Source organism: Curcuma longa, chromosome 15 (genome assembly GCF_044706935.1).
Source record: "Curcuma longa cultivar G26 ecotype Majalengka, Jawa Barat chromosome 15, ITB_CL_G26_1.1, whole genome shotgun sequence".
NCBI classification, from domain to species: Eukaryota; Viridiplantae; Streptophyta; class Magnoliopsida; order Zingiberales; family Zingiberaceae; genus Curcuma; species Curcuma longa.
The window spans coordinates 5,693,472-5,719,345 of NC_133875.1; the positions used below are offsets into that span (position 1 = coordinate 5,693,472).

At 33.8% G+C, this 25,874-nt stretch overlaps 2 protein-coding genes, 1 long non-coding RNA gene and 1 other non-coding gene across 4 annotated transcripts; 3 read left to right on the forward strand and 1 right to left on the reverse strand.

The window, feature by feature from the left end:
* The first annotated feature begins 7,821 nt into the window (after positions 1 to 7,821).
* Positions 7,822 to 8,999, forward strand: LOC141845750 (uncharacterized). Its single transcript, XR_012603283.1, has 3 exons — positions 7,822 to 8,125; positions 8,217 to 8,294; positions 8,371 to 8,999. It is a non-coding gene; the product is annotated as an uncharacterized LOC141845750 (long non-coding RNA).
* A 1,459-nt stretch (positions 9,000 to 10,458) lies between these two features.
* LOC141846067 (calmodulin-1-like) lies at positions 10,459 to 11,142 on the reverse strand. The gene is made up of 4 exons (XM_074734053.1): positions 11,070 to 11,142; positions 10,816 to 10,973; positions 10,668 to 10,748; positions 10,459 to 10,596 (listed from the first exon to the last, which is right to left on the reverse strand). The coding sequence occupies exons 1-4, from the start codon at positions 11,140 to 11,142 to the stop codon at positions 10,459 to 10,461; spliced, it is 450 nt and encodes a 149-aa protein (XP_074590154.1).
* An 864-nt stretch (positions 11,143 to 12,006) lies between these two features.
* On the forward strand, positions 12,007 to 16,816 carry LOC141846237 (uncharacterized). Its single transcript, XM_074734242.1, has 6 exons — positions 12,007 to 12,411; positions 14,689 to 14,848; positions 15,090 to 15,266; positions 15,355 to 15,438; positions 15,788 to 15,869; positions 16,118 to 16,816. Exons 1-6 carry the CDS (start codon positions 12,056 to 12,058, stop codon positions 16,552 to 16,554), a joined length of 1,296 nt encoding a protein of 431 aa, XP_074590343.1. The 5' UTR covers positions 12,007 to 12,055; the 3' UTR covers positions 16,555 to 16,816.
* A 3,226-nt stretch (positions 16,817 to 20,042) lies between these two features.
* On the forward strand, positions 20,043 to 20,115 carry TRNAK-CUU (transfer RNA lysine (anticodon CUU)). Its single transcript has one exon. It is a non-coding gene; the product is annotated as a tRNA-Lys (tRNA).
* The last annotated feature ends 5,759 nt before the right edge of the window (positions 20,116 to 25,874 follow it).

Here is a 25,874-nt window from a genome sequence, read left to right on the forward strand (position 1 = left end):
TCATTATTTGAATATGCATTTTATATATTATATTCCTCAAATTTTCTGGTGTCATAAATCTTCTTAATTTCTCAATAGATTTGGCAGAATTATATTCTTGTTAGCTATCTTAAGTGCTACTACCTAATGGTCGTATGAACTTATCCAAACAAAAAAAATATACAGTATAACTGGCCTAAGTTCCTTTTATCCCCTCATTTTAGGATTGTGTTTTTTGCTTAGTTATAATTGCTATGTCTCCTAACATAATTATCAAATCAATTGTTACTTGAAACACTCACTATTTGAATTCTTCAAATTTGATTATCATAAATCTTCTTAATTTCTCAATAAATTTGACAGAATTTTATTCTTATTAGCTACCTCAACTGCTACTACCTAATGGTCGTATGAATTTATCCAAACTGAAAAATATATAATATAACCGACCTAAGGTTCCTTTTGTCCTTTAATCTTAGGATTTGTTTGTTGCTTAGTTATCATTGCTATGCCTCTAGTATAATTATCAACTATTTGTAAGAAAGTTAGCGCTTATGCACGAGCTAATTATTCAATAACATGTACCTGACACACTCTCATTGAGATGAATCTTGGTGTTACCGCTCACGCGCGGAACTGATCTCATTGAGATATAATCTTGGTTTACCTTTCATGCACGGCATTGGTCGAATATAATATGAATTGACCAGTGAAACAAATTGAAATTCTGATCATGTGATGATGGTCCCATTCCATTTCAAATGAGTGATGTTATCGATACGATGAAGCCTAAATTAATAGGACACTATTATGTGTGTAACTCTAGACCTTTCCTCCTACTTTGCATATTTAATGACTTATTCCAGCTGCATGCTTAGCTTGATTTTGTTTTGTTGGTGGTCCATATGTATCATTTAATGGAGGACAGGACCACAGCAATTCAATGGTGCTGATATAACTGAGAAGGAGAAAGCAAGCCATGGACCACTCGAGCAATAAGTTCCGATCCGGGTCAAATTATGGTTCTTTTTAATTTCCAAGGCATGTTATTGTCAATGCTTCACCGTCTGCAGTACTTGCATAGTGAATTGGAGTTGTTCTGGACCAACTCACAAACAGATTGCCAAAAAGTACGAGGGTTTCTGAAATGTTTGTTTGTTTTTTTTTGTAGATTACTTAGACAACTTAAGCCTGATCTGAATTAGGCATTGTTATGAGACTCCACATGTTCATTATTGCTGCTCAGTAAAAATTGACAGAAGGAGGTAATTCAGATACTCCACTGTTTTCCATTCAGTGGCGTTAAGACAGTTCAGTCAGACCAAAAGGTCATTAAGTACTCCACAATTTTAGGTAATCTATAAAGTAAGAACATAAATGACTGAAGAAACTGATCATTCATTTCAATAAACTAGGATATGATGTGACATACTTCCTTTCTTATGTAATTAAGTCCATATTTTGTCAATTTCTATGCTTTTGGTTGCATTCCCAAAATATGCATCTGGTACCTGAGAGAATCTAGACTTGTAGAGTGAACAAAGGCTGCAACCTGGATTTGTATTTTGAGTTAAGTGCTGCTTGACAAAACTTTGATTGCAAACTGATGCAATATGTAGAGTGATTTAGTTCTTATCTTGGTTACTTGTAAGAATAAATGCTCCACACATGTCTGTAAACATCAATTGATTTAGATGTATTTCCAAGCATAGAAACTGTGTGTTTGTGGTTCTTACACAAGAGCCATTTTTTCAAGCTGCTGGAGGTCGGCAATTGATCAAAATTAGTTTAGAAGTTGAAATAATCATTTATTTATTATGTTTTTTTGGTATCCCAAGCATTGCTTTCTTGCCAGCCCTCTGCATTGCCATGTGAACTTGTCATGATCATGTATAGGTGTTCTGGAGGTTCTTGACATATGGAAATTAATGTTTCCCTGATAACTGTGTCATAATCTTGCCAACTAATTCTTCAGCATTTTGCTAAAGGAGCATCCAAAAGGTGGGCATTCATCAAAGAGTGCATCAGGATTTCGTAAGTTTTAAATATATAAAATTTATTTATTCATTTTTTAAAACCACTATGTAATTTATGATCTCATGTCCTTATTTTAACCATTGTAAGACCATGAATTCTTTTGTAGTTGGGGTTATAATTCACAGTTTAAAAGTTCTAGTTCTATGATATTATAGTTACCTGAAATATGATGAATTGTGGGTTATTAGAAGAGTTTAGTAAATTTAGATAAATTAATTTCCATTAATTTAATTTCATTTGGTTAAAATTTTGTGTTAAACAAATTGATTTGTCTTCCTGTTTATTTGTAGGTCGTATATGAGAGATGATGCCATAAGAAGTACTGACTGTATTAATTATTGAATTCCTTTTCTATTAACATCAATATTTGAATATTTGGTAATATATATACATATAGTTTTGTTATCTTTGCACATCCATCCTTGATATTAATTTTTTTCTTCAATTTTTATTTCCTTTAGCTTAAATATTAAATTTTGAATTTTAAATTCTAAAAAAAATTAACATTAAGTAATTTAAGGGAGTTGTTTGGGGTGTACATTATTGCATTTCGTAATGTTTCACTATATATAGGATAACAATATCGGGATGTAAATGTTAATATTTAAGTGTACATATGAAAACTTCAATATGCAATGAGAGCACGATCGACTTCTCTACCAACCTTAATATACTGCATCACAATGATCGATCAAATTTGGATATATTATATTGAAGGTTCGGAAATAGCGATAGAGAAGATGGGTTGAATATCATTTGCACTTTTGAAAATTTGTTAAGAAATGGAAAATGTTTTATAGGCGGAGAGGTTACAGTAACACTTTACTATACCTCTTAGAAATGAAATACAATACAAAATTATAATAAATGTGTCCGATAACTTAGAGATTTGGAGTTCGACGATGATTCTCGGAGAGAAATGGAGCACAAATGAGTAGGAATGACTTGATCAAAGAGATTGTTTCAAAACATTAGATGATGAGCCTATGCCTTTGAGGCTTCTTTTATAAGATTTTATTAGTCGATCGAACAATCTTTTTTGATTGACTGATAAAGATCTGATCTCGTCTGCACTTGAAATCCTTTGTAGGGGAATCTGTAAATTTTGAAAGACCATAACTTTTGACTCGGATGTAATCACGGGATTTATAATATATCAAATAGAAGCTCGTTCAGAGATCTGTATTTATTACCGAGTATAACCCATAACAGTATAGTCTTAGCTCCAAAAATATTATTTAAAGTCTTTTTGGAAGCTTTGAATCATTTTTATCCTTTTATTAAGGTTATTTTCTTCTTTTGCATCGTTAGGGTTTTGAGACTATTTATACCTTTGTTTGGTTGATGTTAAGGATTATCTTTGTTTTTGAGAGTGAATATTATATAAGCTGTCGGTAATATTTTAATAGTGCATTTTATTTTAATTGAGGAATAATAGTGTGTTGCTTCATCCTCTTCATTTGTAAGGTTTTCTCCTTCTTCAAAAATTTTTCAAAAGGAGAATTTATAGTGATTACCTATTCGAAAACGATATAAGGGATCGTAAGTTTTGAAGTAGCAGTCGTTAGACTGTGGTAATTGTCCGAGTTAAATTTTTTGCTTTAATATTTCTGCCACAAGTCTTTTTGTTTTCGTAAAAAGAAAAGAAAGTTGTAAAAGTGTGATATTCACCCCTCCTCTATCGTACGATCCAGTCCTACAAAAAGTAGTAATAGTCTTGCAAAATAGAGTTAACAAAAATATGATCGTCATGCTCTATTATTTTGACAGTAAGGACTATCGATTTGATATTGACTTTGAAACCTATGTTGGTCTCTTAGTCAGATCAACGCCTACCTCAAAGGACTACCCTCGTCCTATGACTGTGACACTCCTCATTGCCTTCAATTCAAAAGGACCTCTTTGAACTTACCCTCCCTGTCAAATATCCGATCCAGTTGACCTGTTTGAATTTCCTTTACTTAATGTCTGATTGACCCACAGGGCTTCCCCCTACTTGATGTCTGATCTTGCTAATCCATCAAATGTGTTTCGTTAGATGTTTGGTTCATCAACACATATGGTCTTTCTCTGCCTAGTGTCTGATCCTTCTAATTCACTAAGACTTTGCTGGCTAGTATCTAGTCCTCCTGATCCAATAGGACTTTCCTTGTTAAGTGACATGCATACTCAACATCCATATCAGATTCATAATATCTAACTTTAAACCCTTTATTAGACATCAAAATATGAATTCTATTATCTAATGCTACCTGCACTAAATATATATATGACTTAAACAAAGGGGCAAAATATTGATATTCATATTCATTGATGAGATAAGCTTTAAAGAGTGATGCTTTGATGCCCCTTTAAAATTAAGAGCTGATGTATTCATCGAAAAGTATAAAATTGTGAAGAAAATAATACTAAATAAGAGATACACTATGGTTCATCCTCCTTTAATAACACAAGGAGTCTAACACATATACAAATGGGTCATATTGGTAAGTAAAATCAAGTAGAAGTTGCCTAACCCAATGCCCTTGAATCTTACCACTTAGCTAGCATTGAAGTTCCCTTAATCTCCTAAAATAATAAAGCCAAGTTTGAAGAGGCATGATCCCCCTTGGAGTCATGCCTATATGCATTAACTTTGATTCAACATTAAAAATGGTTACACATGCTCATATGCAATATTTTCAAGAAAATGCTCCATTAATTAGCTCCCACATCTTGTACCATCATTATGCTTTAATCACTAATTTACAACAACAATGATCTATCTCTTTCTTCTTTGTCTCTATTAACAAAGTTTTTAATACATATTTTAAGAATTAAATGGTTTGTCTCCTTTGCATGGAACTAGCTATAGCTATACATGTTCTACTTTATAGCCTGCAAACCTAATCCCTAGCTCCAAAATAATAATGATAAAAACTACTTTAATTTTGTACTTAAGGGTTTAATTATGTTTTGTCACCATGCACCATACACTTAATAAATATTTCTTATTGTAACACTACATTCTCTTGCTTGTCTTCCTCAAAAATCTAAAGGGTGTGTTGATGTTGAGTGTGTGACATGCATCATCTTTTTAATTTCCCCCTTAATTATTTGTTCAAGTCTAAGTGCTATATTATATATACATGCTACTTGAATCTAAAAGACTATGTGGGTTTCTTAGATCAGTTTGCTAGTTTGGATCCCCAAATACTTCTTCTACTTTCCTTTTCATTGTCTTCATATTTTCATCAGTGCGCTAATCATACGATTCGCTTGTTAAATTACCCTTAGTATTATGTTTTGCTTGAACAAGCAAAGTCCTTTGGTGGTTTGATACATTCATCTTTCGATCGATGCCAAATCTTCAACTTTCGATGAGGTATTTTTGATGATGTTTTAATCTATTTTTTTCATAGTTTTTTAGTCTTTGCTCAACACTTATTCTATTTCGTTGTCCAAGGATTATGTATTTCTAACTAATAGATTGGATAACCATATAACATATCCAAAGATAAGTTGCATCAATGATAATTTACTCGATGGTTTAAGCCTCAATTACAAGTTTGGAACCCCCTCTTGTGGTCTACAATAATCTCTAACATCTCAAACATGGAACTACTAGATTCAAGCTATGGAAATCACCTATAGCTAGGTTTTTAATTTTCGATGCTCGTAGCTAGACTTAGTTTTAACATTCCTTGAAGAGTTTTGGAATGTGATGCATCTCTTTCAAGCCATTTGGTCTTTCAAGTCTATTTCAACCCCTTGAATTTGATTAAGCAATAAAATTTATAATTATAATTTACTATTACCCTATAAAAATTAATACTAATACTTATAAAAAGTAGTATTAATTCATCCTTGCCCTAACTCATAAATCCTGTGTTTGCCACTATAATCATACACGAGTTACAAGGGGAAGTATGAAAGAGTTAAGAATGTAGAAGAGTTATTTAATTCTATAGGCAATTTTGCAAGATTTCCCCTCTCAATCGCCCCACCTCTTCCTTTGTGAGAGTCGCAATCTCGCCGTTGGTTATCGGAGTTCGATCATTGGACAGTAACTCTAAAAGATTTAGAACTGAGAAAAAAAATGAAAAAAGCTAAGTAAATGAGAAATTCTATCTTGACATCATTCTAATTAAAACCCCCCAAACCCCAAACCTCAAACCCCAAACCCCAAACCCCAAATCCCAAACCTAAAACCCCCAAACCCCAAATTCCCAACCCTAAACAAGGGGTTACATGCAGAATGGAAGCCAGTTAGTATCCAGTACTGTCTTCACAGACTGATCACAATAATTAACAAATAGAAGAACAAGGACAACGTATGCAAATGGAGACCTGATTAATCCAGTAAATTTGCAAACTGATACCAGCAGAAAGCGATCTCGCTGCCAGTTTCTTTCATCCAAAAACCCACACCCTCTCTCTTTTCCATTTCATTTACAGTTGTGGCAACTATAATTTCTGGCAGAGGAGATTCTCCTGATCCAAAAGCAGATTCTGATCGAACACATCACTTTCTCTGCTCTGGATTTAGGAGGGAGCCATGCATGCTGTTTTTGCCATGCTGCCATGTAGGAAAAGTTGCACCAGGAACCACTTGCAAGTAACTGACACTGACACTGCATGCATGGCAGCCATTGGCTTCAGAAACAACCCTTTCAAAATTAATACACACATGGTTCGACACCTAACAGCCAAGCCAAGAGCAACAAGGAGATGGCCATTAATGTTCAATGTATTCTACTGAAGGGGAGCTAGCTAGGTTTAAACCTAAACCTAGCTAGCTACTTTAGTGGTTTAATTAGTTGGTACTGGACCAAGACTAGCTACTTTGAGCTAATTTGTAGCTAGCTAGATGACTAGGTTAAAGCCCCCCTTCACCTTAAACCTAGCTAGTGAATTGAAGGATCTCAATATATAGCTACTCTGATTAATGAAAAATTAATTATATATAAAGGTAAGTTGAACTAACCATATCAAATGCAATAATATGACCAACTAGCCACCACCCAAAACACACAACTAACACAGATAGAATTTAAAAGTGACACGAATTGAATCATTTATTAAGATATTTATTTTAAAAACAAATAACTTAATTCAATTTAATTAGAGGTTTTGGTTTTTGATATAATCTCAAACAATTTTGAATGACATGAAAGTAAAATTCACCCTAATCTTGTCCAATCTACCAATTCCCCACTAGATTGCCCTCGGTTAGGTAATTCCCCCCCTTTTGAACTTCAGCCAAGCATCCTCTAAGAATAGAAAAGACCACCTTGATCGCTTCGCCTCTCGATCGATTTAACCTGATGAACTGGCCGGTCTATTCTGAATTTAAGGACATCCCACTCTAGCAAACAACCACCATAGAACTATAGAAGAGAAATCACATGGACTACTTGCATGCTAGCTATTACTTCCTCATCCTCATAAGCTCGTGAAGTGTGAGCCTCTATGCAAGAAAACTCCAGATGAAAAGGAATCATAGCAAGTAAAACATGCATGGCATGGTCCCAATAAACCCTCTTTCTGTCCCTCTCTTCCACTCTTTCTTGTGTTGGGAGTGCATGCGCTAGATGGGAATGGAAAGGGACGTGGAGATGCATGAAAGCCAAGAGCCATTAATGGCTCCGACTAAAGTTAGCAACCCCAACTGGCCCCAACATCCATGACAATATTCCATGTTCTCAAGCCTTTGGGCTGCTTGCTGGACCACCCTCTTAAGCATGCACCACACCTCCTTAAATTATATATGTCTTCTTCGCAAACTCGTGATTAACATAATCAAACAACATATGCTCCCTTTCTTCCCCGGCCCCTTTATATCTCCTCCCCTCTTTTCCTCCTCCTCTCAGCCCTAGAGCTTGCAGGAGAGCCGATCGTCCTTTAATTTCTCTAATTTTTTAGAGGTGCACCATGAGAAGCTCAAGCTGCCAGCATGATCTGAGCACTCCATGTATCCACTCCATCTTCATGGTCTTGGTTGGATAAGGACATGCAGATCATGTTGCAGCTTCATCTACTGGTGGAGCACCAAGTTTACATCTTTATTTTCCTCTCTTCGACCTCATAGTTGATGGATGCTTGATAACTGCTAGAAGAAGGGTTGTCGGTATGATTTCATTTATTTATTTCTTTGATTTCTTTTGGAACTCATATATATTAATTAAATGGCTCAATGACACACTTGTTTAATTCTCTAGTGGTTCTGAGATCTTGGAAGGAAGCTGATCCCTAAACAGATATCATCTTGCTATTCTGAATTATTCGCCCAATAGAGTGTGGGGGATAAACCCTAGAAATCTTGGTTGAAATTCTTTTCTGTGATCTGGACTTAATGCCTGTAATGTTTTGCAGTCAGCTCGATTTCATGCATGGATGCATTTCCAGGAAAGCAGATCACATATATGGAAGAATGATACATTTAATTGGTGGGTTCTTCTCTTCTTTCTTCATCTCTTTTCTCTTGTTCATGATGCAATTAAGAGGCTCTTTTTTCAAGGTTGTGAAGAAATTAGAAGCACCAGATCATCTCGGATATTCTGTTCTTGAGGGTTTTCATTTTTTTTTCTTTGGCCTGCTGTATACTGTAGTTTCATCTGCATTTGAGCTTGAGTATTTGTAAGTTCTATGTATATATGTGATGCCTTTGAAATTGATATGAGTTTAACTGTAGATGAACCTAACCTAATTGGAAGCCCTAATTTAAGTATTAGTATGTATTATGAGCAAGAGATTAGGGCTAATTAATGAGCAATTATTTTGAAGAGGATTAATTTCTTGAGAAGCAAAGGGAGATGTATAGGACTATGAATAAGAGACTAGGAACAACAACTAGTTAGTTAGAAGAGAATTTGTTCATTATCAATGACTATGTATATGCTTGGGAAGAAAGGATTCAAGTCCATGGATGAAGAGAACACAATGCGGGACGATCTACGATTTTCGTTAATTTGTATGTTAACTTTTGTTCACATACACTAATTCTACATGCTGTATCATATGTATTTTTTTTAATATTGTAATTTGTTTCTCCTCTAGATTGTTATATATAATTGTTGTACTTGTATTCTTAAGGCAATAGTGTTTGGTAACTGAATTCTCATTATAATTATAGTTTTGATAACAAAGGAGTGGAGTCATAGAATTAAGATGCATGGGCAAGAGTATGTGTGAAGTACCATATGAAAAGTTTTATATCGAATTGTGATGTTGATAGGTCTATTCCTTATTATGATCTTAATTACGAGTTCAAATTAATTTACCATATTATCGTTAAGACGAGTGCACATGCTTTTGCACACACAATTGTGCCAAGTCAATAGAACAAGTTACAAATTCCTATATATTGTTAAGTAGCACACAAGTAATATGCCCAAAGACAATTAGAGTCATTATCACTTTACAAGTAGTGGTCCGAAAGTGTTTGATGAGATTACCTATATGTAGTAGTAGATTTTACGCACCCTTGTTTCACAGTCTATGTTTCGTAACATCATTAGGTATATAGATAGATAGATAGATAGATTAGGGTTTCCATGGCCAAAGATACATCTAGGTACATGGTACTTGAAACCTACAAAGAATGGGATAGATGAAAAGGTAATGAATGTGAATTTCATACTTCCATATCATCCATGTAGTTGAATTAACTGCATATGGATTGTTTAAATGGCAAGTGTTCTTATTCTTTTTGATAATTAGCTTGATTCATAACATAATCCCTCTCATCTTGATACATAAATTGCATCACTATTATTTGTTTTCTTCTTGAAATTATATAGAAAATAAATTGTTTACCTTTACTTTAATTAACACACAGTCTCTTTTTTGCAGAGAAGAAAAATAATAATCAACTAGCTAGAAGATTGAAAAATAGGAGAATGTATATATATATGGATATATAGTGCCAAATTCTATAATTTTATAAAAAAATAAAAAAGATTCTTTGTAACATATTTTATCGAAAGTATAAAAATATGATACTATATGCTCTCTTATTGTCAAAATTATAATGAAAATGATAGGAATATTATCAGGAAATATTTATGATATATATGAAAATGAAAAGCTAGTAGAGGCCTTTATTGAATTTAAATCAAAACATATGATTTTGTATGAAAACATTAGCAATATTGTTATGCAAGTATATAGTTGTTCTTAATTTTTTTTAGAAAAAAAATAGAATAATTTTGCCAAAAGTATATAGATAATTGGATAAAAATAAAAATAAAAATAAAAATCAGTAGTTATGAATTAGAAGGCAAAAGCTGTATAAATATTTATGTTCTACTGCCGTGTCAAAGAAGGTGTACGAGTTCTTTTTCTTTTCCCATGCTGAAAATTTATGACTAAACTTTTCACATTTTGAATTGCAGAATATTAAAATCTAAGAGAGAAAAACAAAAACAAAACAAAGAACAAAATGTATAAGGAAGTAATCAATCAGACAGCCATCATGATCATCCTGACAAATTCCTCATAATTCACTTGCCCATCTCCATCCAAATCTGCCTCTCTGATCATCTGCTCCACCTCCTCATCACTCAGCTTCTCCCCAAGATTGATCATCCCATTCCTCAACTGCATAAAATCAATAATTATTATTCAAAAAAAAATCAAAGGCAAACAATTTATCTATATCTTTTTTCTACCTCACTGGCCGAGATAAATCCATTTTGATCCTTGTCGAACACCTTAAAAGCTTCCTTCAGTTCCTCCTCCACGTTCGTCTCCTGCAGCTAGCAATCAAATTAAACAGTACTTCTCAAGAAGAACAAGGGCAACCAGTACTGAACTAACCTTCACTTTCTTGGCCATCAGATTCAGAAACTCTCCGAGCTCAATGGTTCCATTTCCATCTGCGTCGACCTCCTGAATCATCTCCCTCAGCTCCTCCTCGCTGGGCCTCTGACCCAGTGCCTTGATGACCGTGCCAAGCTCTTCCAGTGTGATACATCCTGTCGAACACAACGAATTTTAAGGCAAGCAATTAAACAGAAGATTTGAAAGGGAAAAAAAACAATGAGAAAAGAAGAGGAGCAAAGTAATTAAACCATCTCCATCTCTGTCGAAGAGACAGAAGGCCTCTTGGAACTCAGTGATTTGCTCCTCTGAGAGAAGATCCATAGCGAGTAGCGACAGAAACCAAGAGGCAGATATGAGAACCAATATTCGCACCGTTCTTCGATCGGTCTTTTTATAGGCCAGACTAGGAAGGTTTGACTTCTATCAAAAGTTTGAAGCATGTGGAGTATTTCACGACGACGACAACGACGACTACCGTCTGTTTGTTTTCCTTCGTCTCCTTGTCCAATGGGGACGGCTGGAGACTGGACTGGCAGAAGAACAGTGAAGAACAATAAAAAATATTTTCAAGATTCAAAAAAATTAAAGTACGTGCTCAAGTTTGAATTATATTCCTTTCGAAAATATAAGCAGAAAAGCCTTCTAGTTCCATTTTTAGTTCAGGAGAAGATGAAGATTTCGTCGTTATAGAAAAATGGGAGGTTGACCGTTGACGACCTGCGTAGTCAACTCACGTGATCGTACCGTCGCTGACGGCTGACATGCGCTCACGTGCCGACATCCCATGCAGCAGCGCACGTGGCGAGATAAGTGGGCCAAAGTCTGATGGGCCTCCAGTCGACGGGCCTAACTAATGCTGCCTAACTAAATAATTAATTCCCGATTTAGGCAATTATGCTTCGAAACCCCACCAATTTACAGTATTCTTGAAAAGGCTCCGATGCCAAAGTCCCGCGTCAGTAACGAAATTTTAAATATACCCTCAAAAAATTTTCTTTTCTAATTCTCACCCACCGTCCTGGCGATCAGCCGATGACAAAAAAAAAGCATGCTTTGACAGTTCCGGTAGAAACTTGGGTAGCTCGATGTTCAAGTATGAAAACATTTTCTTCGGTTGATAACGACTTCTGCTCTTCCACCTTCGACTGCTGATAGTTTGAGGGATCTTTTTCTCCTCCTATTCGTTCGGCTGATCTTCCGTTTGTTCTTGATTTTGTGGGCGTTTGATCGAGAAATGGGGGATTTTTACGCGGACTTGACGGCGTTGATGAGGAAGCCGGCGGTGGTGGAGACCCTGATAGACGTTCTGCTTTGCGCAGTGCCGATCTGGTTGTCGGTCTTGATTGGGCTAGTTATCGGGTGGTCGTGGCGGCCGCAGTGGACGGGGCTGCTCTACCTTGGCCTCCGGAGTAGGTTCCGGTTCATCTGGACGGCGCCGCCGGGGTTCGGCGCCCGAAGGCTTTGGCTCGCGGTCACCGCACTCTCGGCCTTCTCCGTTTTCCGGAAATTGTGGTCGAGTTTCGAGGGGAAGAACGGGGGGTCGACGACGCTAGTTTCCATGAGCTCAGCGGCAGATAGATACAGTTTGAGGTATCTGTAAATCGGATTTAGCTTCGCTTTTTTCCTTATTTGCCTGATAGAATTTCATATAGACTATTCGTTTCAACATTGCTTTTTCACTTGTTGCTGAGATTTTTGAACGAACAAACATTTTGTTTCCTTTTTTAATGTTTTTTCCACTACTAATTTTGGTTAATTTGATGATAAAGTCAGAAATTGATGGTGGCTTGTTTGTTGTCACATGAATATACAGCGTCTACAGTTTCCTTATTGGAAAAATTGGAGTTCATTGTTCCTTCGTCAGTCTAGACTCAGGAACACTTGGATGTGACTAGGTTTTTCTAGCTTTTATGGTGCTTCTGTGCCATTCACTTGCTGAGATATGATTCTTGGTCTTAGGCAAACATGTTTACGCTATCAAAACGACCAGTTTTAGTAGTTGAGTGTTGATGAATCAACATGGCTATGAAAATATGAGGCTCCCTTCAATAAAAATAGTGTCTAGGAAGGAGATATGCATCATCTTACCTATTTAATTATCGTGACTCTTTGTAGTTGAATCATGATTATCCAACCCGCAAAGCATTATGGAGCCAAAGCGCATCCTTAGGTTGATCATCTCCACATCTTCCATGGAGTTATTTGAGATAGCTGCTGATCATGTTCCTATTTAGCTGCAGCCATCTCTATCTCATTCCATTTTGTACACATCTAAATGTATCGATGGATGCTTGTTACGTTCCTACCATCATTCTTATCATACCTCAAAGTGCTCCTCCTATACTAAAATTTTGCCATGAAAGTGGTCCTGTCACCTTTAGCAAATAACCAACAAATTCATCAGTCAATACTCCTCTAAGTTTGCATTGTACATAATTATTTTCTTGATGTGGACAACATCTATTATGCCATTTTCACACCTATATCACCTTGGTTTGGATGTTATAGTTACTTAAGTCTATTTGACAGGCACCTAATAATGTCTCTAGTAGAGTCTGATAAAATCATCTTCAAAAATCAAATATGGAGGGCTTCTATTTGTTTATAATACAATCTTTCTGTAAACATAATAACAACATGATGAATAGTGAATATGCTGGTCACTAGTTTACAATCTTTTTAATTTTTGCTAAATTGTTTAGTAGTGACAGATATTAAGTTTTAAAATTTATATATGAAATCTTGTTATTTTTATTTTGATAGTAATCTCAGCTTCTTATTTAACAAACAGATTAAGAAGCATTTGCAGTTATCTTTTGTTTAGGTTAGTTGCATAGTTTAGGAGCAAGATTGTTTTACACAGATGGTCTGTTCAGCTAAAAGTATCTTGGCTGAAAGTGTTCAAAATTAACAAGAATCAAGAGCTACAAGTATTGGTGGAGGGGAGAACTAATAGAACTTTAGTATGAACTATTATGATAAATTTGATTAATTTCTCTTAAAATAACTCAATGACTCAAAAGGAGCAATGTTGCTGCTGATCCTAAATGATGGACAAGACCTTCTTCTCATTGTTATCATGATTGGAACGTATGAGAAGAATAGAAACCATCAAACTAGTCTGGTTGCTCTTTAGAATTCATTTAGCAAATAACAAATGTTGAAGATTTAGATTGGATTTCAAACATAGTCCTAATGATGGCTGCATTTGCTATGTTATAAGATGCTTTGGTGTGAGTTATATTTTTCTTTTTGCCAATCTTGTGGTTGCCTGTAGAAAAATCTTTCTTATAAAAGTTGTTAATTTGTGTCATTTGGACCACAATTATTCCATATACGTTTCTTTGGTCTGGTTTCTCATGTACTAATACATTAGAACATTGTTACCGCTTGGTATTCAGCATGTTAATTGGAGAATCTTCTTATTAACTGCGCCATAATACAAGTCTTGTCCTTTTTTTTGCCAACCCACGTAGATCTTGCACAATAAAGTGCTTTTTCTTAAATTCTTATGGTTTGTTCTGCAAATCATTTGTTAGATAGCATGCTTTGAAGGTTTGGTTTGCTTGATAGTTTCTTAACTTATTTATTTCTCTTTGATATGAATAACTGTAAAGAAGATTTTAAAACCTTCTACTCTTCTCCTATTATTTTCTTTGCCCTGATTCAACTAGGAGTTGTTTCCTCCAAAGTTCAAACATCTAATCTGAAAGTTTATGTAAATAGTTGGGATTTGGTGATTCCGGCTCATTGCAAGAAAATTACATCCTTGTTGATAATGTTTAAAATGTTATGAGATTGACTATTTATAAACTTTTAGATCTCACCTGAAGGTTGAAATTTTTTTGTCATGTTAAATTTCTCCAGTTCTAGCATTGAAATGGATGAGCATGATATTGTTTCTGAAAAGGATTTGGAGCATCTATTGCACATTCTAGATAGTAATGTTGGAGATGCAGCTTGGCAGAATCAGATGGAACGCACCACATCCAATATGATTTACCAATCATGGCGTCATGAGCCAAAGGTAAGTCTTAATTTCCTGTGTACATGTCACAAATTTGATATATTTATTTAAGATAGATTGTTGTACGACCTTGGTGAAGCATTCATCGCTGTTGATGTTTTCTTGTTCATTTGAATTTTGAACTATTCCTTTACTCATCTTGGAAAGCCAATGCAGTATTTATTTGCTGAACTTTTAATTACATATATCTGAAAGGAATCTTCAGTATGGTGATTGCTTATTTTTTGTTTTGCCTACTCAGGAGGGCCCTATAATTTATCGCAGCAGAACAGTTTTTGAGGATGCAACTCCAGAATTGGTCAGAGACTTTTTCTGGGATGATGATTTCCGGTTAAAATGGGATTCGATGCTTGTACACTTCAAAATATTGGAGGAATTACATCAGAGTGGAACCATGATTGTACACTGGATTAAAAAGGTTTTATAAAATGTTAAAAATCATTATTGATTTAGTTCTATTAACTACACCTTGGTAATGATGACATGTGATTAATTGCTCTTTGCAGTTCCCATTCTTTTGCAATGATAGGGAATATATAATTGCTCGTCGTATATGGGAGTCTACAGGGAGCTATTACTGTGTGACAAAGGCACGTATGATCTTTTCTACATTTCCTATAGATGTGGCACTATACTATTTACCATGCCTTATCTATTTGGCGAGTATTGTAATAGCTAATCTCTTGTAAATTACTCAATAGAAAATATGCTTATGTAGAATGACAGTGGAAGTTCCACATTGCTTGATAACCCATCTTTTGTTTTCAATTAGAGATGATAGAAACATGATTGTATTCAAGCAGTGTTTGTAATAGTTGTCCTGAAATCTGAGCTAAAACTATTCTCTCAATGCAAGGTTGACCACTGACTATTTAAAATTTCTTAACATTGACTAAAAGGTTGACCATTGTTGGTTGTTTTATGATATTCACTATGCAGGGAGTACCATACCCATCTTTACCCAAGAAGGAGAAACCCAGGCGTGTCGACCTGTACTTCTCTAGTTGGTGCATCAGGGCCGGTAACACTCTATTTCCAGTTTTCTTATATTTCTCTGACGTTGCAGAACTATTGGCAAAAGTTCCATTATGCAACTAATTATCAGAAAGATCTGCCAATCCAGTTTTTATCTTGTGATGTTCAGTTCATAGGAATCACCTGTCCTGATCTTGCCAAAATAAACAGAAATGATACATACTCGTTTACCAATGAATCAGTTTATGTTTAACTTGGAGAATCAGTTTATGCTTTCTTTTTCTATGGGCACAGTGGAATCACACAAGCAAGATGGCCAACTATCTGCGTGTGAAGTAACTCTCGTCCACTTCGAGGACATGGGAATACCCAAGGATGTCGCCAAGGTTGGTGTTCGACACGGTATGTGGGGGGCAGTTAAGAAACTGCTTTCCGGTATGCGGGCGTATCAACTGATGAAGAAAACTGAAGCTTCTCTATCTAGATGCGCGCTCATGGCACAAATCACAACCAAGGTTTCCCACAATGGAGCCATCACTCAACTCGAACCAGAACCCTCAAGCTCTACTTCTGAAACAGCCGATAGCATTGCCGATGATAAGGCGCGCCGAGGAATCGACTGGAAATGGGTGGTTATTGGTGGACTTGCTGTGGCATGTGGTCTTCATGCTGGTCATGTTGGTAAAGCCCTCTTAGTCGGAGGAGCTGCAGCGAAACTCGCAAAAAAGTGAGCCGGATCTGCTTCTATATATCCTGATTGGAATGACGGCATGCTGTAATTGAAGGCTGAGCTGATCAGATCTACTTCCGATCTTGGCATCTTGGTCGGTGAGAGCGTTCTTTGTAACATCATAAACCCATCAGATATCGATAAGATTTGTTAGAGGAACATTCAACTTGCCACAATTGTCTTGTCTGCCAGAAGAGCTGCTAGTAAACAGAGAAACTTGCTTGTATTCTTCATCAAAATGCTCAAATATTTTGAAATCTCATTTAAACACTCTAGTCATTGTCGTTGCCTTTGTTTCTTGAAGCATGTTAATCATTCTGCAGACAACCTATTCAACCCCTTGACTTTAGAATTTAAAAGTCAACGTTGACAATTCATGGGAGATAAACTTGATGAAAACAAAAGAACTAGAGCCTGATTGACTACACAAGTCAATACTATCGAAACAACGTTTTCCTTTTAATTTAATTAAAACAAGCTCTTGAATCAGACTTAAAATAATCTTGATATATTAAAACTTGTGGAATCAAGAACATCCATGAAGAGCAAAACAAGGGCAATAAATTTGTTCAAACTACGTCAAGAATTAATCACATATTACACACTCGAAGTCAATTAATGAGACAAAGCCTTAAAAATATATACGCTTCAGCTGAAGCGAGCCATGCTGCTGATCCGGCGGCCGGAGACGAAAGCGCTGAAGGTGGCCGGCGAGTCCTCCAGGTAGACGTCGAAGAAGTGCAGCCATGTGTCGGTGCTCTCGTCGTCGATGGTGCTCTCGCTCTCCAACTCCGTCACCTGCAGAACAGTCTTTTCTCCGCGCTCCACCACGTCGTCGACGGGGTTGATCACCACGGGATCGTCAAACAGCTCGACGAATGCGATCTTGCCGCCGGCAGTGACGGCGAAGTGGAGGCCGCCGCACTCCACACAGTCGAACCACTCTACGCCGTCCGTGTACCTCGGCATGGTGGTCAAAGAGGAGGAAAAACTCGATCGGTGAAGAAGAACAAAAGAACAGAAGATCTTCTTCTCTGCTCTCGTATATATAGTTTTTGGTAGTAAATCAGTTAAGTTTCCGTATTTATCGGAATAAATCTTATTCCAACAATTTCCAAGTTTGTTTTCAAAATCAATTAAGATAATCTAGCGCTAAATCTAATTTGTTTCCAAATTTGAACCTCAATCTTAATCCTCCATGCATATTGGCGGTTAAATTAAAAAAAAAAGTGTGTCTAATCAACCTAAAAATAAATTTTATACTTGTTTAGCAAGTTAATTTGGCATTAAATTTAGTAAGAAACTAGCCTTTAACTAAATCTAATTATTTAAATTTTGATCAATTTACAATTCTAAATTAGATTCTTAATTCTATTAAATTTTAGTTATTTAAAAATACTATCGATCCTACATCGACTGTACTAGTTTTTGTTGCATTATTATCATCATTTTATCCTATTATTATTGGCCGAACGTCTTTTGAAGTTGATGATACGATCTTGGGTTTCCATCCATATCCAGAAATGTTTTTCCTTCACATCCATTTTTTTTCCTTGTATATATATGGCTGGACCAGTTTATAATGATGAATGGTACCATACTGATCTGACAAACTGCCTAGAATGCTACTAGAAACCTTAGTTGAAACTTGAAACTACTAAAAGTTATAGGAAATCATATTTTGACAACCATTATTGATTGATTATAACTCATGTACTGATTTATCAAGTCATATTATTGTGACAACCATTATCAATTGATTATAACTCACGTAGGCAACCTTGGTTTACTTCAATCTATATTCGAACAGTATCCTATTCCATGTGATTTCATCAGTGGATTAGTTCTCATATTCTGAGCATAGTTCTTGCTTATGCTTGTGATCTGAGATAAACTAGACTAAATTTTCTTTCCTGATGATAGTTTTATTAAATCGTTGCTGCTTTAAGGGATACCACTAATCCTTTGCTTTTATTTTTTCTGTTTTTTAACTGAAATCAAAGTGATAATAATTTTCAGTTGAATTAATTTTCAGATGACTATGACCGCTCTATTAGTGAACCTATCAAAATAACCAAGTACGTAGACCATTTTTTATATATATATAGATATATAAATCAGTACGAAAGATCTTTGCTACTGAGAGAAAACTCTCATCGGCTCCTCCTGATATTGAGACAGAGTCTATAGACACTGCTCAGTATGTAAGAATTTAAAAACACACACACACACACACACACACAAACAAATAACAAAAGTTTTAAAAAAAATCTTATTCAAGAACATTCATAAAGAACAAAACAAGGACAGTTAATCTGTTCGATCTACGTATGTGATTCAAGAATTAATCACATATTACATCACTCGAAGCCAATTAATGAGACGAAGCCTTAAAAATAAGCTTCAGCTGAAGCGAGTCATGCTATTGATCCGACGGCCGGAGACGAAAGCGCTGAAGGTGGCCGGCGAGTCCTCCAGATAGACGTCGAAGAAGTGCAGCCATGTGCCAGTGCTCTCATCAACGATGGTGCTCTCGCTCTCCAACTCCGTCACTTGCAGAACAGTCTTCTCTCCGCGCTCCACCACATCGTCGACGGGGTTGATCACCACGGGATCGTCAAACAGCTCGACGAACGCGATCTTACCGCCAGCAGTGACGGCGAAGTGGAGGCCGCCGCACTCCACGCAGTCGAACCACTCTACGCCGTCTGTGTACCTCGGCATGGTGGTCAAGGAAGAGGAGAAACTTGGAGAAGAAGAACAAATGAATAGGAGATCTTTCTCTTCCTCTCGTATATATAGTTTTTGGTGGTTAATTTTTTTTTTTTTTTTTTTTTTACAAAAGGCGGTTAATTTGAACCTCAATCACTTTTGGCGGTTAAATTAAATTTAAAAAAAAACATGTCTAATCAGCCTAAAAATACATTTTATATTTGTTTAGAAAGTTAATTTGACATTAACAAATTTTTAAGATTAAGAAACTAGCCTTTAACTAAATCTAATAATTTAAATTTCGATCAATTTACAATTCTAAATTGGATTCTTAATTCAATTAAATTTTAGTTATTTAAATAATATCAAAACTAGATCGAGTGTACTAAGTTTTGTTGAATACCTAAATAAATATGAATGTTAGCGTCAATTTTGCATTTAATAAAACATTAGAATTTAAATTTCTCTTTAATTTACAAATCTTTTTAATACAAATAATTATATAAGCGTAAATTTACAATTGAAAGTGGAAGCCGGATAAGTTAGTAAGAATCTTACAAATAATTCTTATAAAACTTTGGGATATAAATTACCTAAAAAATGTTTAAATTTAAAATATTAAAAAAATCCAGGATATAAATTCTTTATTTTAAAAATACCAAATGTCTCATCAATTAATGTGGTAAATTATCCATTTGTCAAAATATCACTTTATGTTTTTAAGATCTAGTAAAATAGTATAAATTATAGAATTAGTTTAAAAACAAAGTTCAATCAGCCCGTCTAGCTCAGTTGGTAGAGCACAAGGCTCTTAACCTTGTGGTCGTGGGTTCGAGCCCCACGGTGGGCGTTAAAATTGATATTTCGATTCAGTGGAAATATAACCTATTGGATTGTGTATAAAATTGATTTTTTTTATGATAATTAATAATTGTTTAAAATAAATGTATCGAAGTTTATTTATGCCAATTTGTCAATATTTGTTCTAATATTTTTATAATTATACTTCTTATTTGTAATTATAATTATATGTGATGTTTGCGAGTTTTTTTACTTGTTTTGAATTTAAAATTTTATTATAAAATATTTATAAATTCATTTACACTAATTATTAGTTAATTAATTATTTGATACAAAGAATTATCATTTAGACAGAAAATCTAAAAAAGGAAAAAATAAAATTTTATTTTATTTTATGTATATATCATTTGTTTCTAAACTTGTATGTTCATTTCATTTGTTAATTATCAGGAATATGATTTTCAATCTTTTTGACAGAATGAAAATAAGATTCATGTGAAATCAATCACAATATCTTTATTTGTTTCATGACTGCTTAATAAAATAATCATGATCGAGTATTTTCAATCGGCTATATACTAATCAAGTCGGTCTTTAAAAGAGTTGGGTGTCAAGAATCGGGTGCCAATTTCCGAATCAAGTGATAGGAGTTGGGCGTCAATTCTCAAGTAAGGAGGTCTTCGAGCATAAGTCTAAGATTTAAAGAAAAAAATATTAAAAGGACAATTGAGTTGAAACTCAACTCAACCACTCCACCTCTTAATTAAGTAAGATTTTAGAGAGGTAGATGAAATGAGAGATAATTAGAAAGTAATAAAAAAAATGAATTCTTTGCGTAAGTGTTGTAATTAATTTTTTTAAATAGAAAGTGATAGAGTAATCCTAATTCTCAAAGGACACACCTCCTCCTTTCTTTAATGCGGGGCACCTTTCTTGAGGGTTGGTGCTTCAACAGTTCATTTCCATTTGGGATGAATGCTTTAATTGCCAAGTCTTTTCGTACCACATCTTAATGTGACTCGGAAGAAAATAAATTGAGTTCTTCTATCAAGGATCAACCTGATCACCCAAAGTCGGCTTGATTGGACTCGAACTTGACTTAATACGAGTTCATCCTTGACTTTGACTTCCAATACAAGTTGATTATTGATTGGATTTTTTCCACTTGATGTCGTGTCATGCCGACATGCCTTATCATTAGTGAATATTTTTTAATATTAAGTATATCAGACGTATTATAATAGTCATGATAAAATCATAGTTGTTATTACTATCATCATTTTATTCTATTATTAATGGCCATAATTATTTCTCAACACAGAAGGGTCAACTTCCAAGTTAGTAAAGTCTTTTGAAGTTGATGATACGATCTTAGGTTTCCATCCATTATTTCCAGAAATGTTGTTTCCTTCACATCCGTTCTTTTCCTTGTATACGACTGAATCAGTTCATAATGACGAGCGGTACTAACTGGTCTTTCATCATCCACACGTTCGTAGGGATCCGTCCTCCTAACTTTTGTTTTTCTTGTTAGGTTTGTTGGGTTGCAAAGGTACAAACATAGTCCACATCTAAAACACATGGGAAAGATCATGGGTTTAAAAGGATGGAAAGTATCTCCATTGGCATGAGGCCTTTTGGGGAGAGCCCAAGAACAAAACCATGAGGGCTTAGGCCCAAAGTGGACAATATCATGCTATTGTGGAGATGTGAACATCCTTTTGGACCCTACAATTGGTATCAGAGCGAGGTCGCTCTTCACCGGACTAACCGCCGGATGAGTCATGATCCGGATCTAACCATGTGGGTTGAACCTTAAAAACAAAGGAAGTGGGGGCTCCCGTGTTCGAATCAAGAGGACCAGACACCGGACAGGAAGTCCTAGTAGGTCGGGTAGACCGAGGGGCATGAAATCCTGGTTGCGGCTAGGCAGGAAGTCCTAGTAGGTCGGGTAGACCGAGGGGCAGGAAGTCCTGGTTGCGGCTGGGCAGGAAGTCCTAGTAGGTCGGGTGGACCGAGGGGCAGGAAGTCCTGGTTGCGGTTGGGCAGGAAGTCCTAGTAGGTCAGGGTGGACCGAGGGGCAGGAAGTCCTGGTGGGTCGATGATTCAGACATCAAACGGAGGCTTTCCGTTTGAGGGGGGGGCCTGTGGTCCTTTGTTTGAAGGGGGGATTGTTGGGTTGCAAAGGTACAAACATAGTCCCACATCTAAAACACATGGGAAAGATCATGGGTTTAAAAGATGGAAAGTATCTCCATTGGCATGAGGCCTTTTGGGGAGAGCCCAAGAACAAAACCATGAGGGCTTAGGCCCAAAGTGGACAATATCATGCTATTGTGGAGATACAGACATCCTTAGGGACCCTACAAGGTTCAATTGAATTCACGATATAATATTGTTTACTTTGAACTCAAATTATTATGAATTTTTTTAGATTATATTTAAAATGTTTTATATCAATAAAATATTTTTTATTTTATAATTTTAAGATCTTTTTAATATATTTTTAATATATGAAACTTTTGATTGTACTTCAACATGTTTCTGAAAATCATATTTACTTAGATTATCTGTACCATACTGATCTGACAAACTGCCTAGAATGCTATTAGAAACCTTGGTTGAAACTTGAAATTGCTAAAAGTAATGGGAAATCATATTGTGAGAACCAATATTAATTGATTATAACTCACACCACAAGAATATTAGTAATTAGCGATGAAATTTTTCATCGCTAATCGATTGCTAAACGGTATTAATGATCGAATAGTGGTAGAATTTTTTTGTTGCTATATTTTTTATTGTCGACATCATTTAACGATTCTGTCGCTAATTAGCAATGAAAATTAAATATTCATCTCTATTTTTAATGATAGAAATTCAATTCCGTCGTTAGTTTTAGCTACGGAATTTTAAGCCCGTCGCTAGTTTTAACGATGGATATTTTGTTTCAATTGTTAAAATTAACGATGAAATTTTAATTTCGTCGTTAACACGGCAAACGGAATCATTGTTGTCTCTGTTCTAGCAACGGAAAGGTTAATATCCATTGCTACGATGAAAAATAATTTCTGTTGCTAATTCCGTAGTTATTTTGAGATTTTGTTGGAGTGCCATGTACTGATTTATCAAGTTATATTGTGACAACCATTATCAATTGATTATAACTCGTGTAGGCAAATTTGGTTTACTTTTTTTCTGTAAAAGGTGGAATCCGCCACCCAACAGACTCACATGGTCGGTTTTATGATCATCTATGAGGAAGTAAATTAAAAAATTATAGTTGACCACGACAGAAGAGGTATTGTCTCGAAAACTTGATTTACTTCAATCTATATTCGAAGAGTATCCTATTCCATGTGATTTCATCAGTGGATTAGTTCTCATATTCTGGGCATAGTTCTTGCTTATGCTTGTGATCTGGTAAAAATTAAACTAGACTAAATTTTCTTTCCTGATGATAGTTTTATTAAATCCTTATTGCTTTAAGGTCTCTCTTATTTTCTTCGTACAACTAAATCGGAAGTGTTTACTAAATAAATACATATGACAATAATAACAAAACGAAATTAAAAAATGGAAAGAACATGATAATTGTGGTTAAGAGCTATTAGAATTTAGTAATAAATATCACTACAAGAAAACATAGTTTCAGAGACAAAATATTTTGTTTCTAAAAATTATTTTTTCGTCTCTAAACAATATTTTGAGACAGAATATTCCATTTCAAAAATCCGTTACTGAAAGCCCCATGGGTAATTTTGAGACAGAAATAGTTTGTCTCTAATTTCAAAAACGGATTGAAAATTCATTTATAAACTGTTTTTAATTTACTAAATGAAATTAATTTTAAATATAAATTCTGTTTCTAATTTTATTTTGAAATCGTCAAAAGTCTGAGACAGAAAGCCTATCCTATCCATTATTCCTATATTCCTATATATTAGATTATACGAAACAATCACACATTTCAAATAAATTAGAAATATTTAAAATAATTAATTTTTAACTTTTCCGAGATTCGATCCCTGCCCACCTGAGTAAGTCTGCTCCGTTGTAACCAATTAACTAAGCCCTATAAGTAAGTGATTATAATTCAATTGACTAGTTTTTGTACTATCTTAGTAAGTAATAATTTATACTTTTTTCATAATAAAGAAAAATAAATTAATTTTATTAAAGTGAAATAAATTAATAATTTTATAATAAATTCATCACAACTTATATAAAATTTGAATCAAATTTTATTTTTATTTTAAAAATCATCTCTAATTTATATAAATTTGAAATAGATTTATTTCGGTCTCAAAATTTTAAACAGATTTATTAATAAAAATTATATAATTTTAAATTTTATTTGTAATTAATATTTATTTTTGGTTAAAAATTTTTATTTATAATTTTGTTTCAAATTTATTTTAACTTCCATCTCAAATTTATTATCGTACATTATATTTTAAAGTGAAATGAATAATATTTTCATAGTAAATTTATCTTTGATTTATCTAAATTTGAAACAAATTTTAATTTCGTCTTAAATTTTTATTAAATTTTAAACATATATTTTGACAGAAATTATACGGTTTTAAATTTTATTTATAATTTGTATTTATTTTTATTTATAAAAATTTATATATAATTTTGTATCAAATTTATTTTAAATTTCGTCTCAATTTTTTTTATAAATATTATATTTTATTAAAGTGAAATGGATTAATAATTTTATAGCAAATCCGTCTCTAATTTATCTAAATCTGAAATAGATTTTAATTCTATATTAAATTTTTATTAAATTTTAGATGGATGTTTTGACAGAAATCATACGGTCTCAAATTTTATTTATAATTATATTTATTTTTATTTATAAAAATTTATATATAATTTTGTATCAAATTTATTTTAAATTTCATCTCAATTTTTTTCAAATGTTATATTTTATTAAAGTGAAATGAATTAGTAATTTTGTAGTAAATCCGTCTCTAATTTATTTAAATCTGAAATAAATTTTAATTCAATTTTAAATTTTTATTAAATTTTAAACGAAAGTTTTGATAGAAATCATACGGTCTCAAATTTCGTTTATAATTCATATTTATTTTTGTTTATAAAAATTTATATATAATTTTGTATCAAATTTATTTTAAATTCTGTTTTAATTTTTTTCTAAATGTTTTATTTTATTAAAGTGAAATGGATTAGTAATTTTGTAGTAAATTCGTCTCTAATTTATCTAAATCTGAAACAGATTTTAATTTCATCTTAAATTTTTATTAAATTTTAAACGGATGTTTTGACTGAAATCATATGGTCTCAAATTCCATTGATAATTCATATTTATTTTTATTTATAAAAATTTATATATAATTTCGTATCAAATTTGTTTTAAATTCCGTTTCATTTTTTTTTTCTAAATGTTATATTTTATTAAAGTGAAACGAATTAGTAATTTTATAGTTAATCCGTTTTTAATTTATCTAAATCTGAAACAGATTTTAATTCCGTCTTAAATTTTTATTAAATTTTAAACGGATGTTTTGACAGAAATTATACGATCTCAAATTCTGTTTATAATTCATATTTATTTTTGTTTATAAAAATTTATATATAATTTCGTATCAAATTTGTTTTAAATTTCGTCTTAATTTTTTTTTTCAAATGTTATATTTTATTGAAATGAAACGGATTAATAATTTTGTAACAAATCCGTCTCTAATTTATCTAACTCTGAAATAAATTTTAATTTCGTTTTAAAAATCTATTTCTGAAGTCCTGTTTTCTTCTAGTGTTTGTAAAGCCAAATGTTTTTAT

What these genes read in the sequence shown, in the direction of transcription:
- LOC141846067 (XM_074734053.1), bottom strand. Translation starts at nt 11,142, where the DNA reads ATGGATCTTCTCTCAGAGGAGCAAATCACTGAGTTCCAAGAGGCCTTC. An exon ending in CTTCGACAGAGATGGAGATG is followed by an intron (nt 10,974 to 11,069) that starts GTTTAATTACTT and finishes TGTGTTCGACAG; the next exon opens with GATGTATCACACTGGAAGAG. An exon ending in GATTTATCTCGGCCAGTGAG is followed by an intron (nt 10,597 to 10,667) that starts GTAGAAAAAAGA and finishes GATTTTATGCAG; the next exon opens with TTGAGGAATGGGATGATCAA.
- LOC141846237 (XM_074734242.1), top strand. Translation starts at nt 12,056, where the DNA reads ATGGGGGATTTTTACGCGGACTTGACGGCGTTGATGAGGAAGCCGGCG. An exon ending in GCAGATAGATACAGTTTGAG is followed by an intron (nt 12,412 to 14,688) that starts GTATCTGTAAAT and finishes AAATTTCTCCAG; the next exon opens with TTCTAGCATTGAAATGGATG. An exon ending in TAGTTGGTGCATCAGGGCCG is followed by an intron (nt 15,870 to 16,117) that starts GTAACACTCTAT and finishes CTATGGGCACAG; the next exon opens with TGGAATCACACAAGCAAGAT.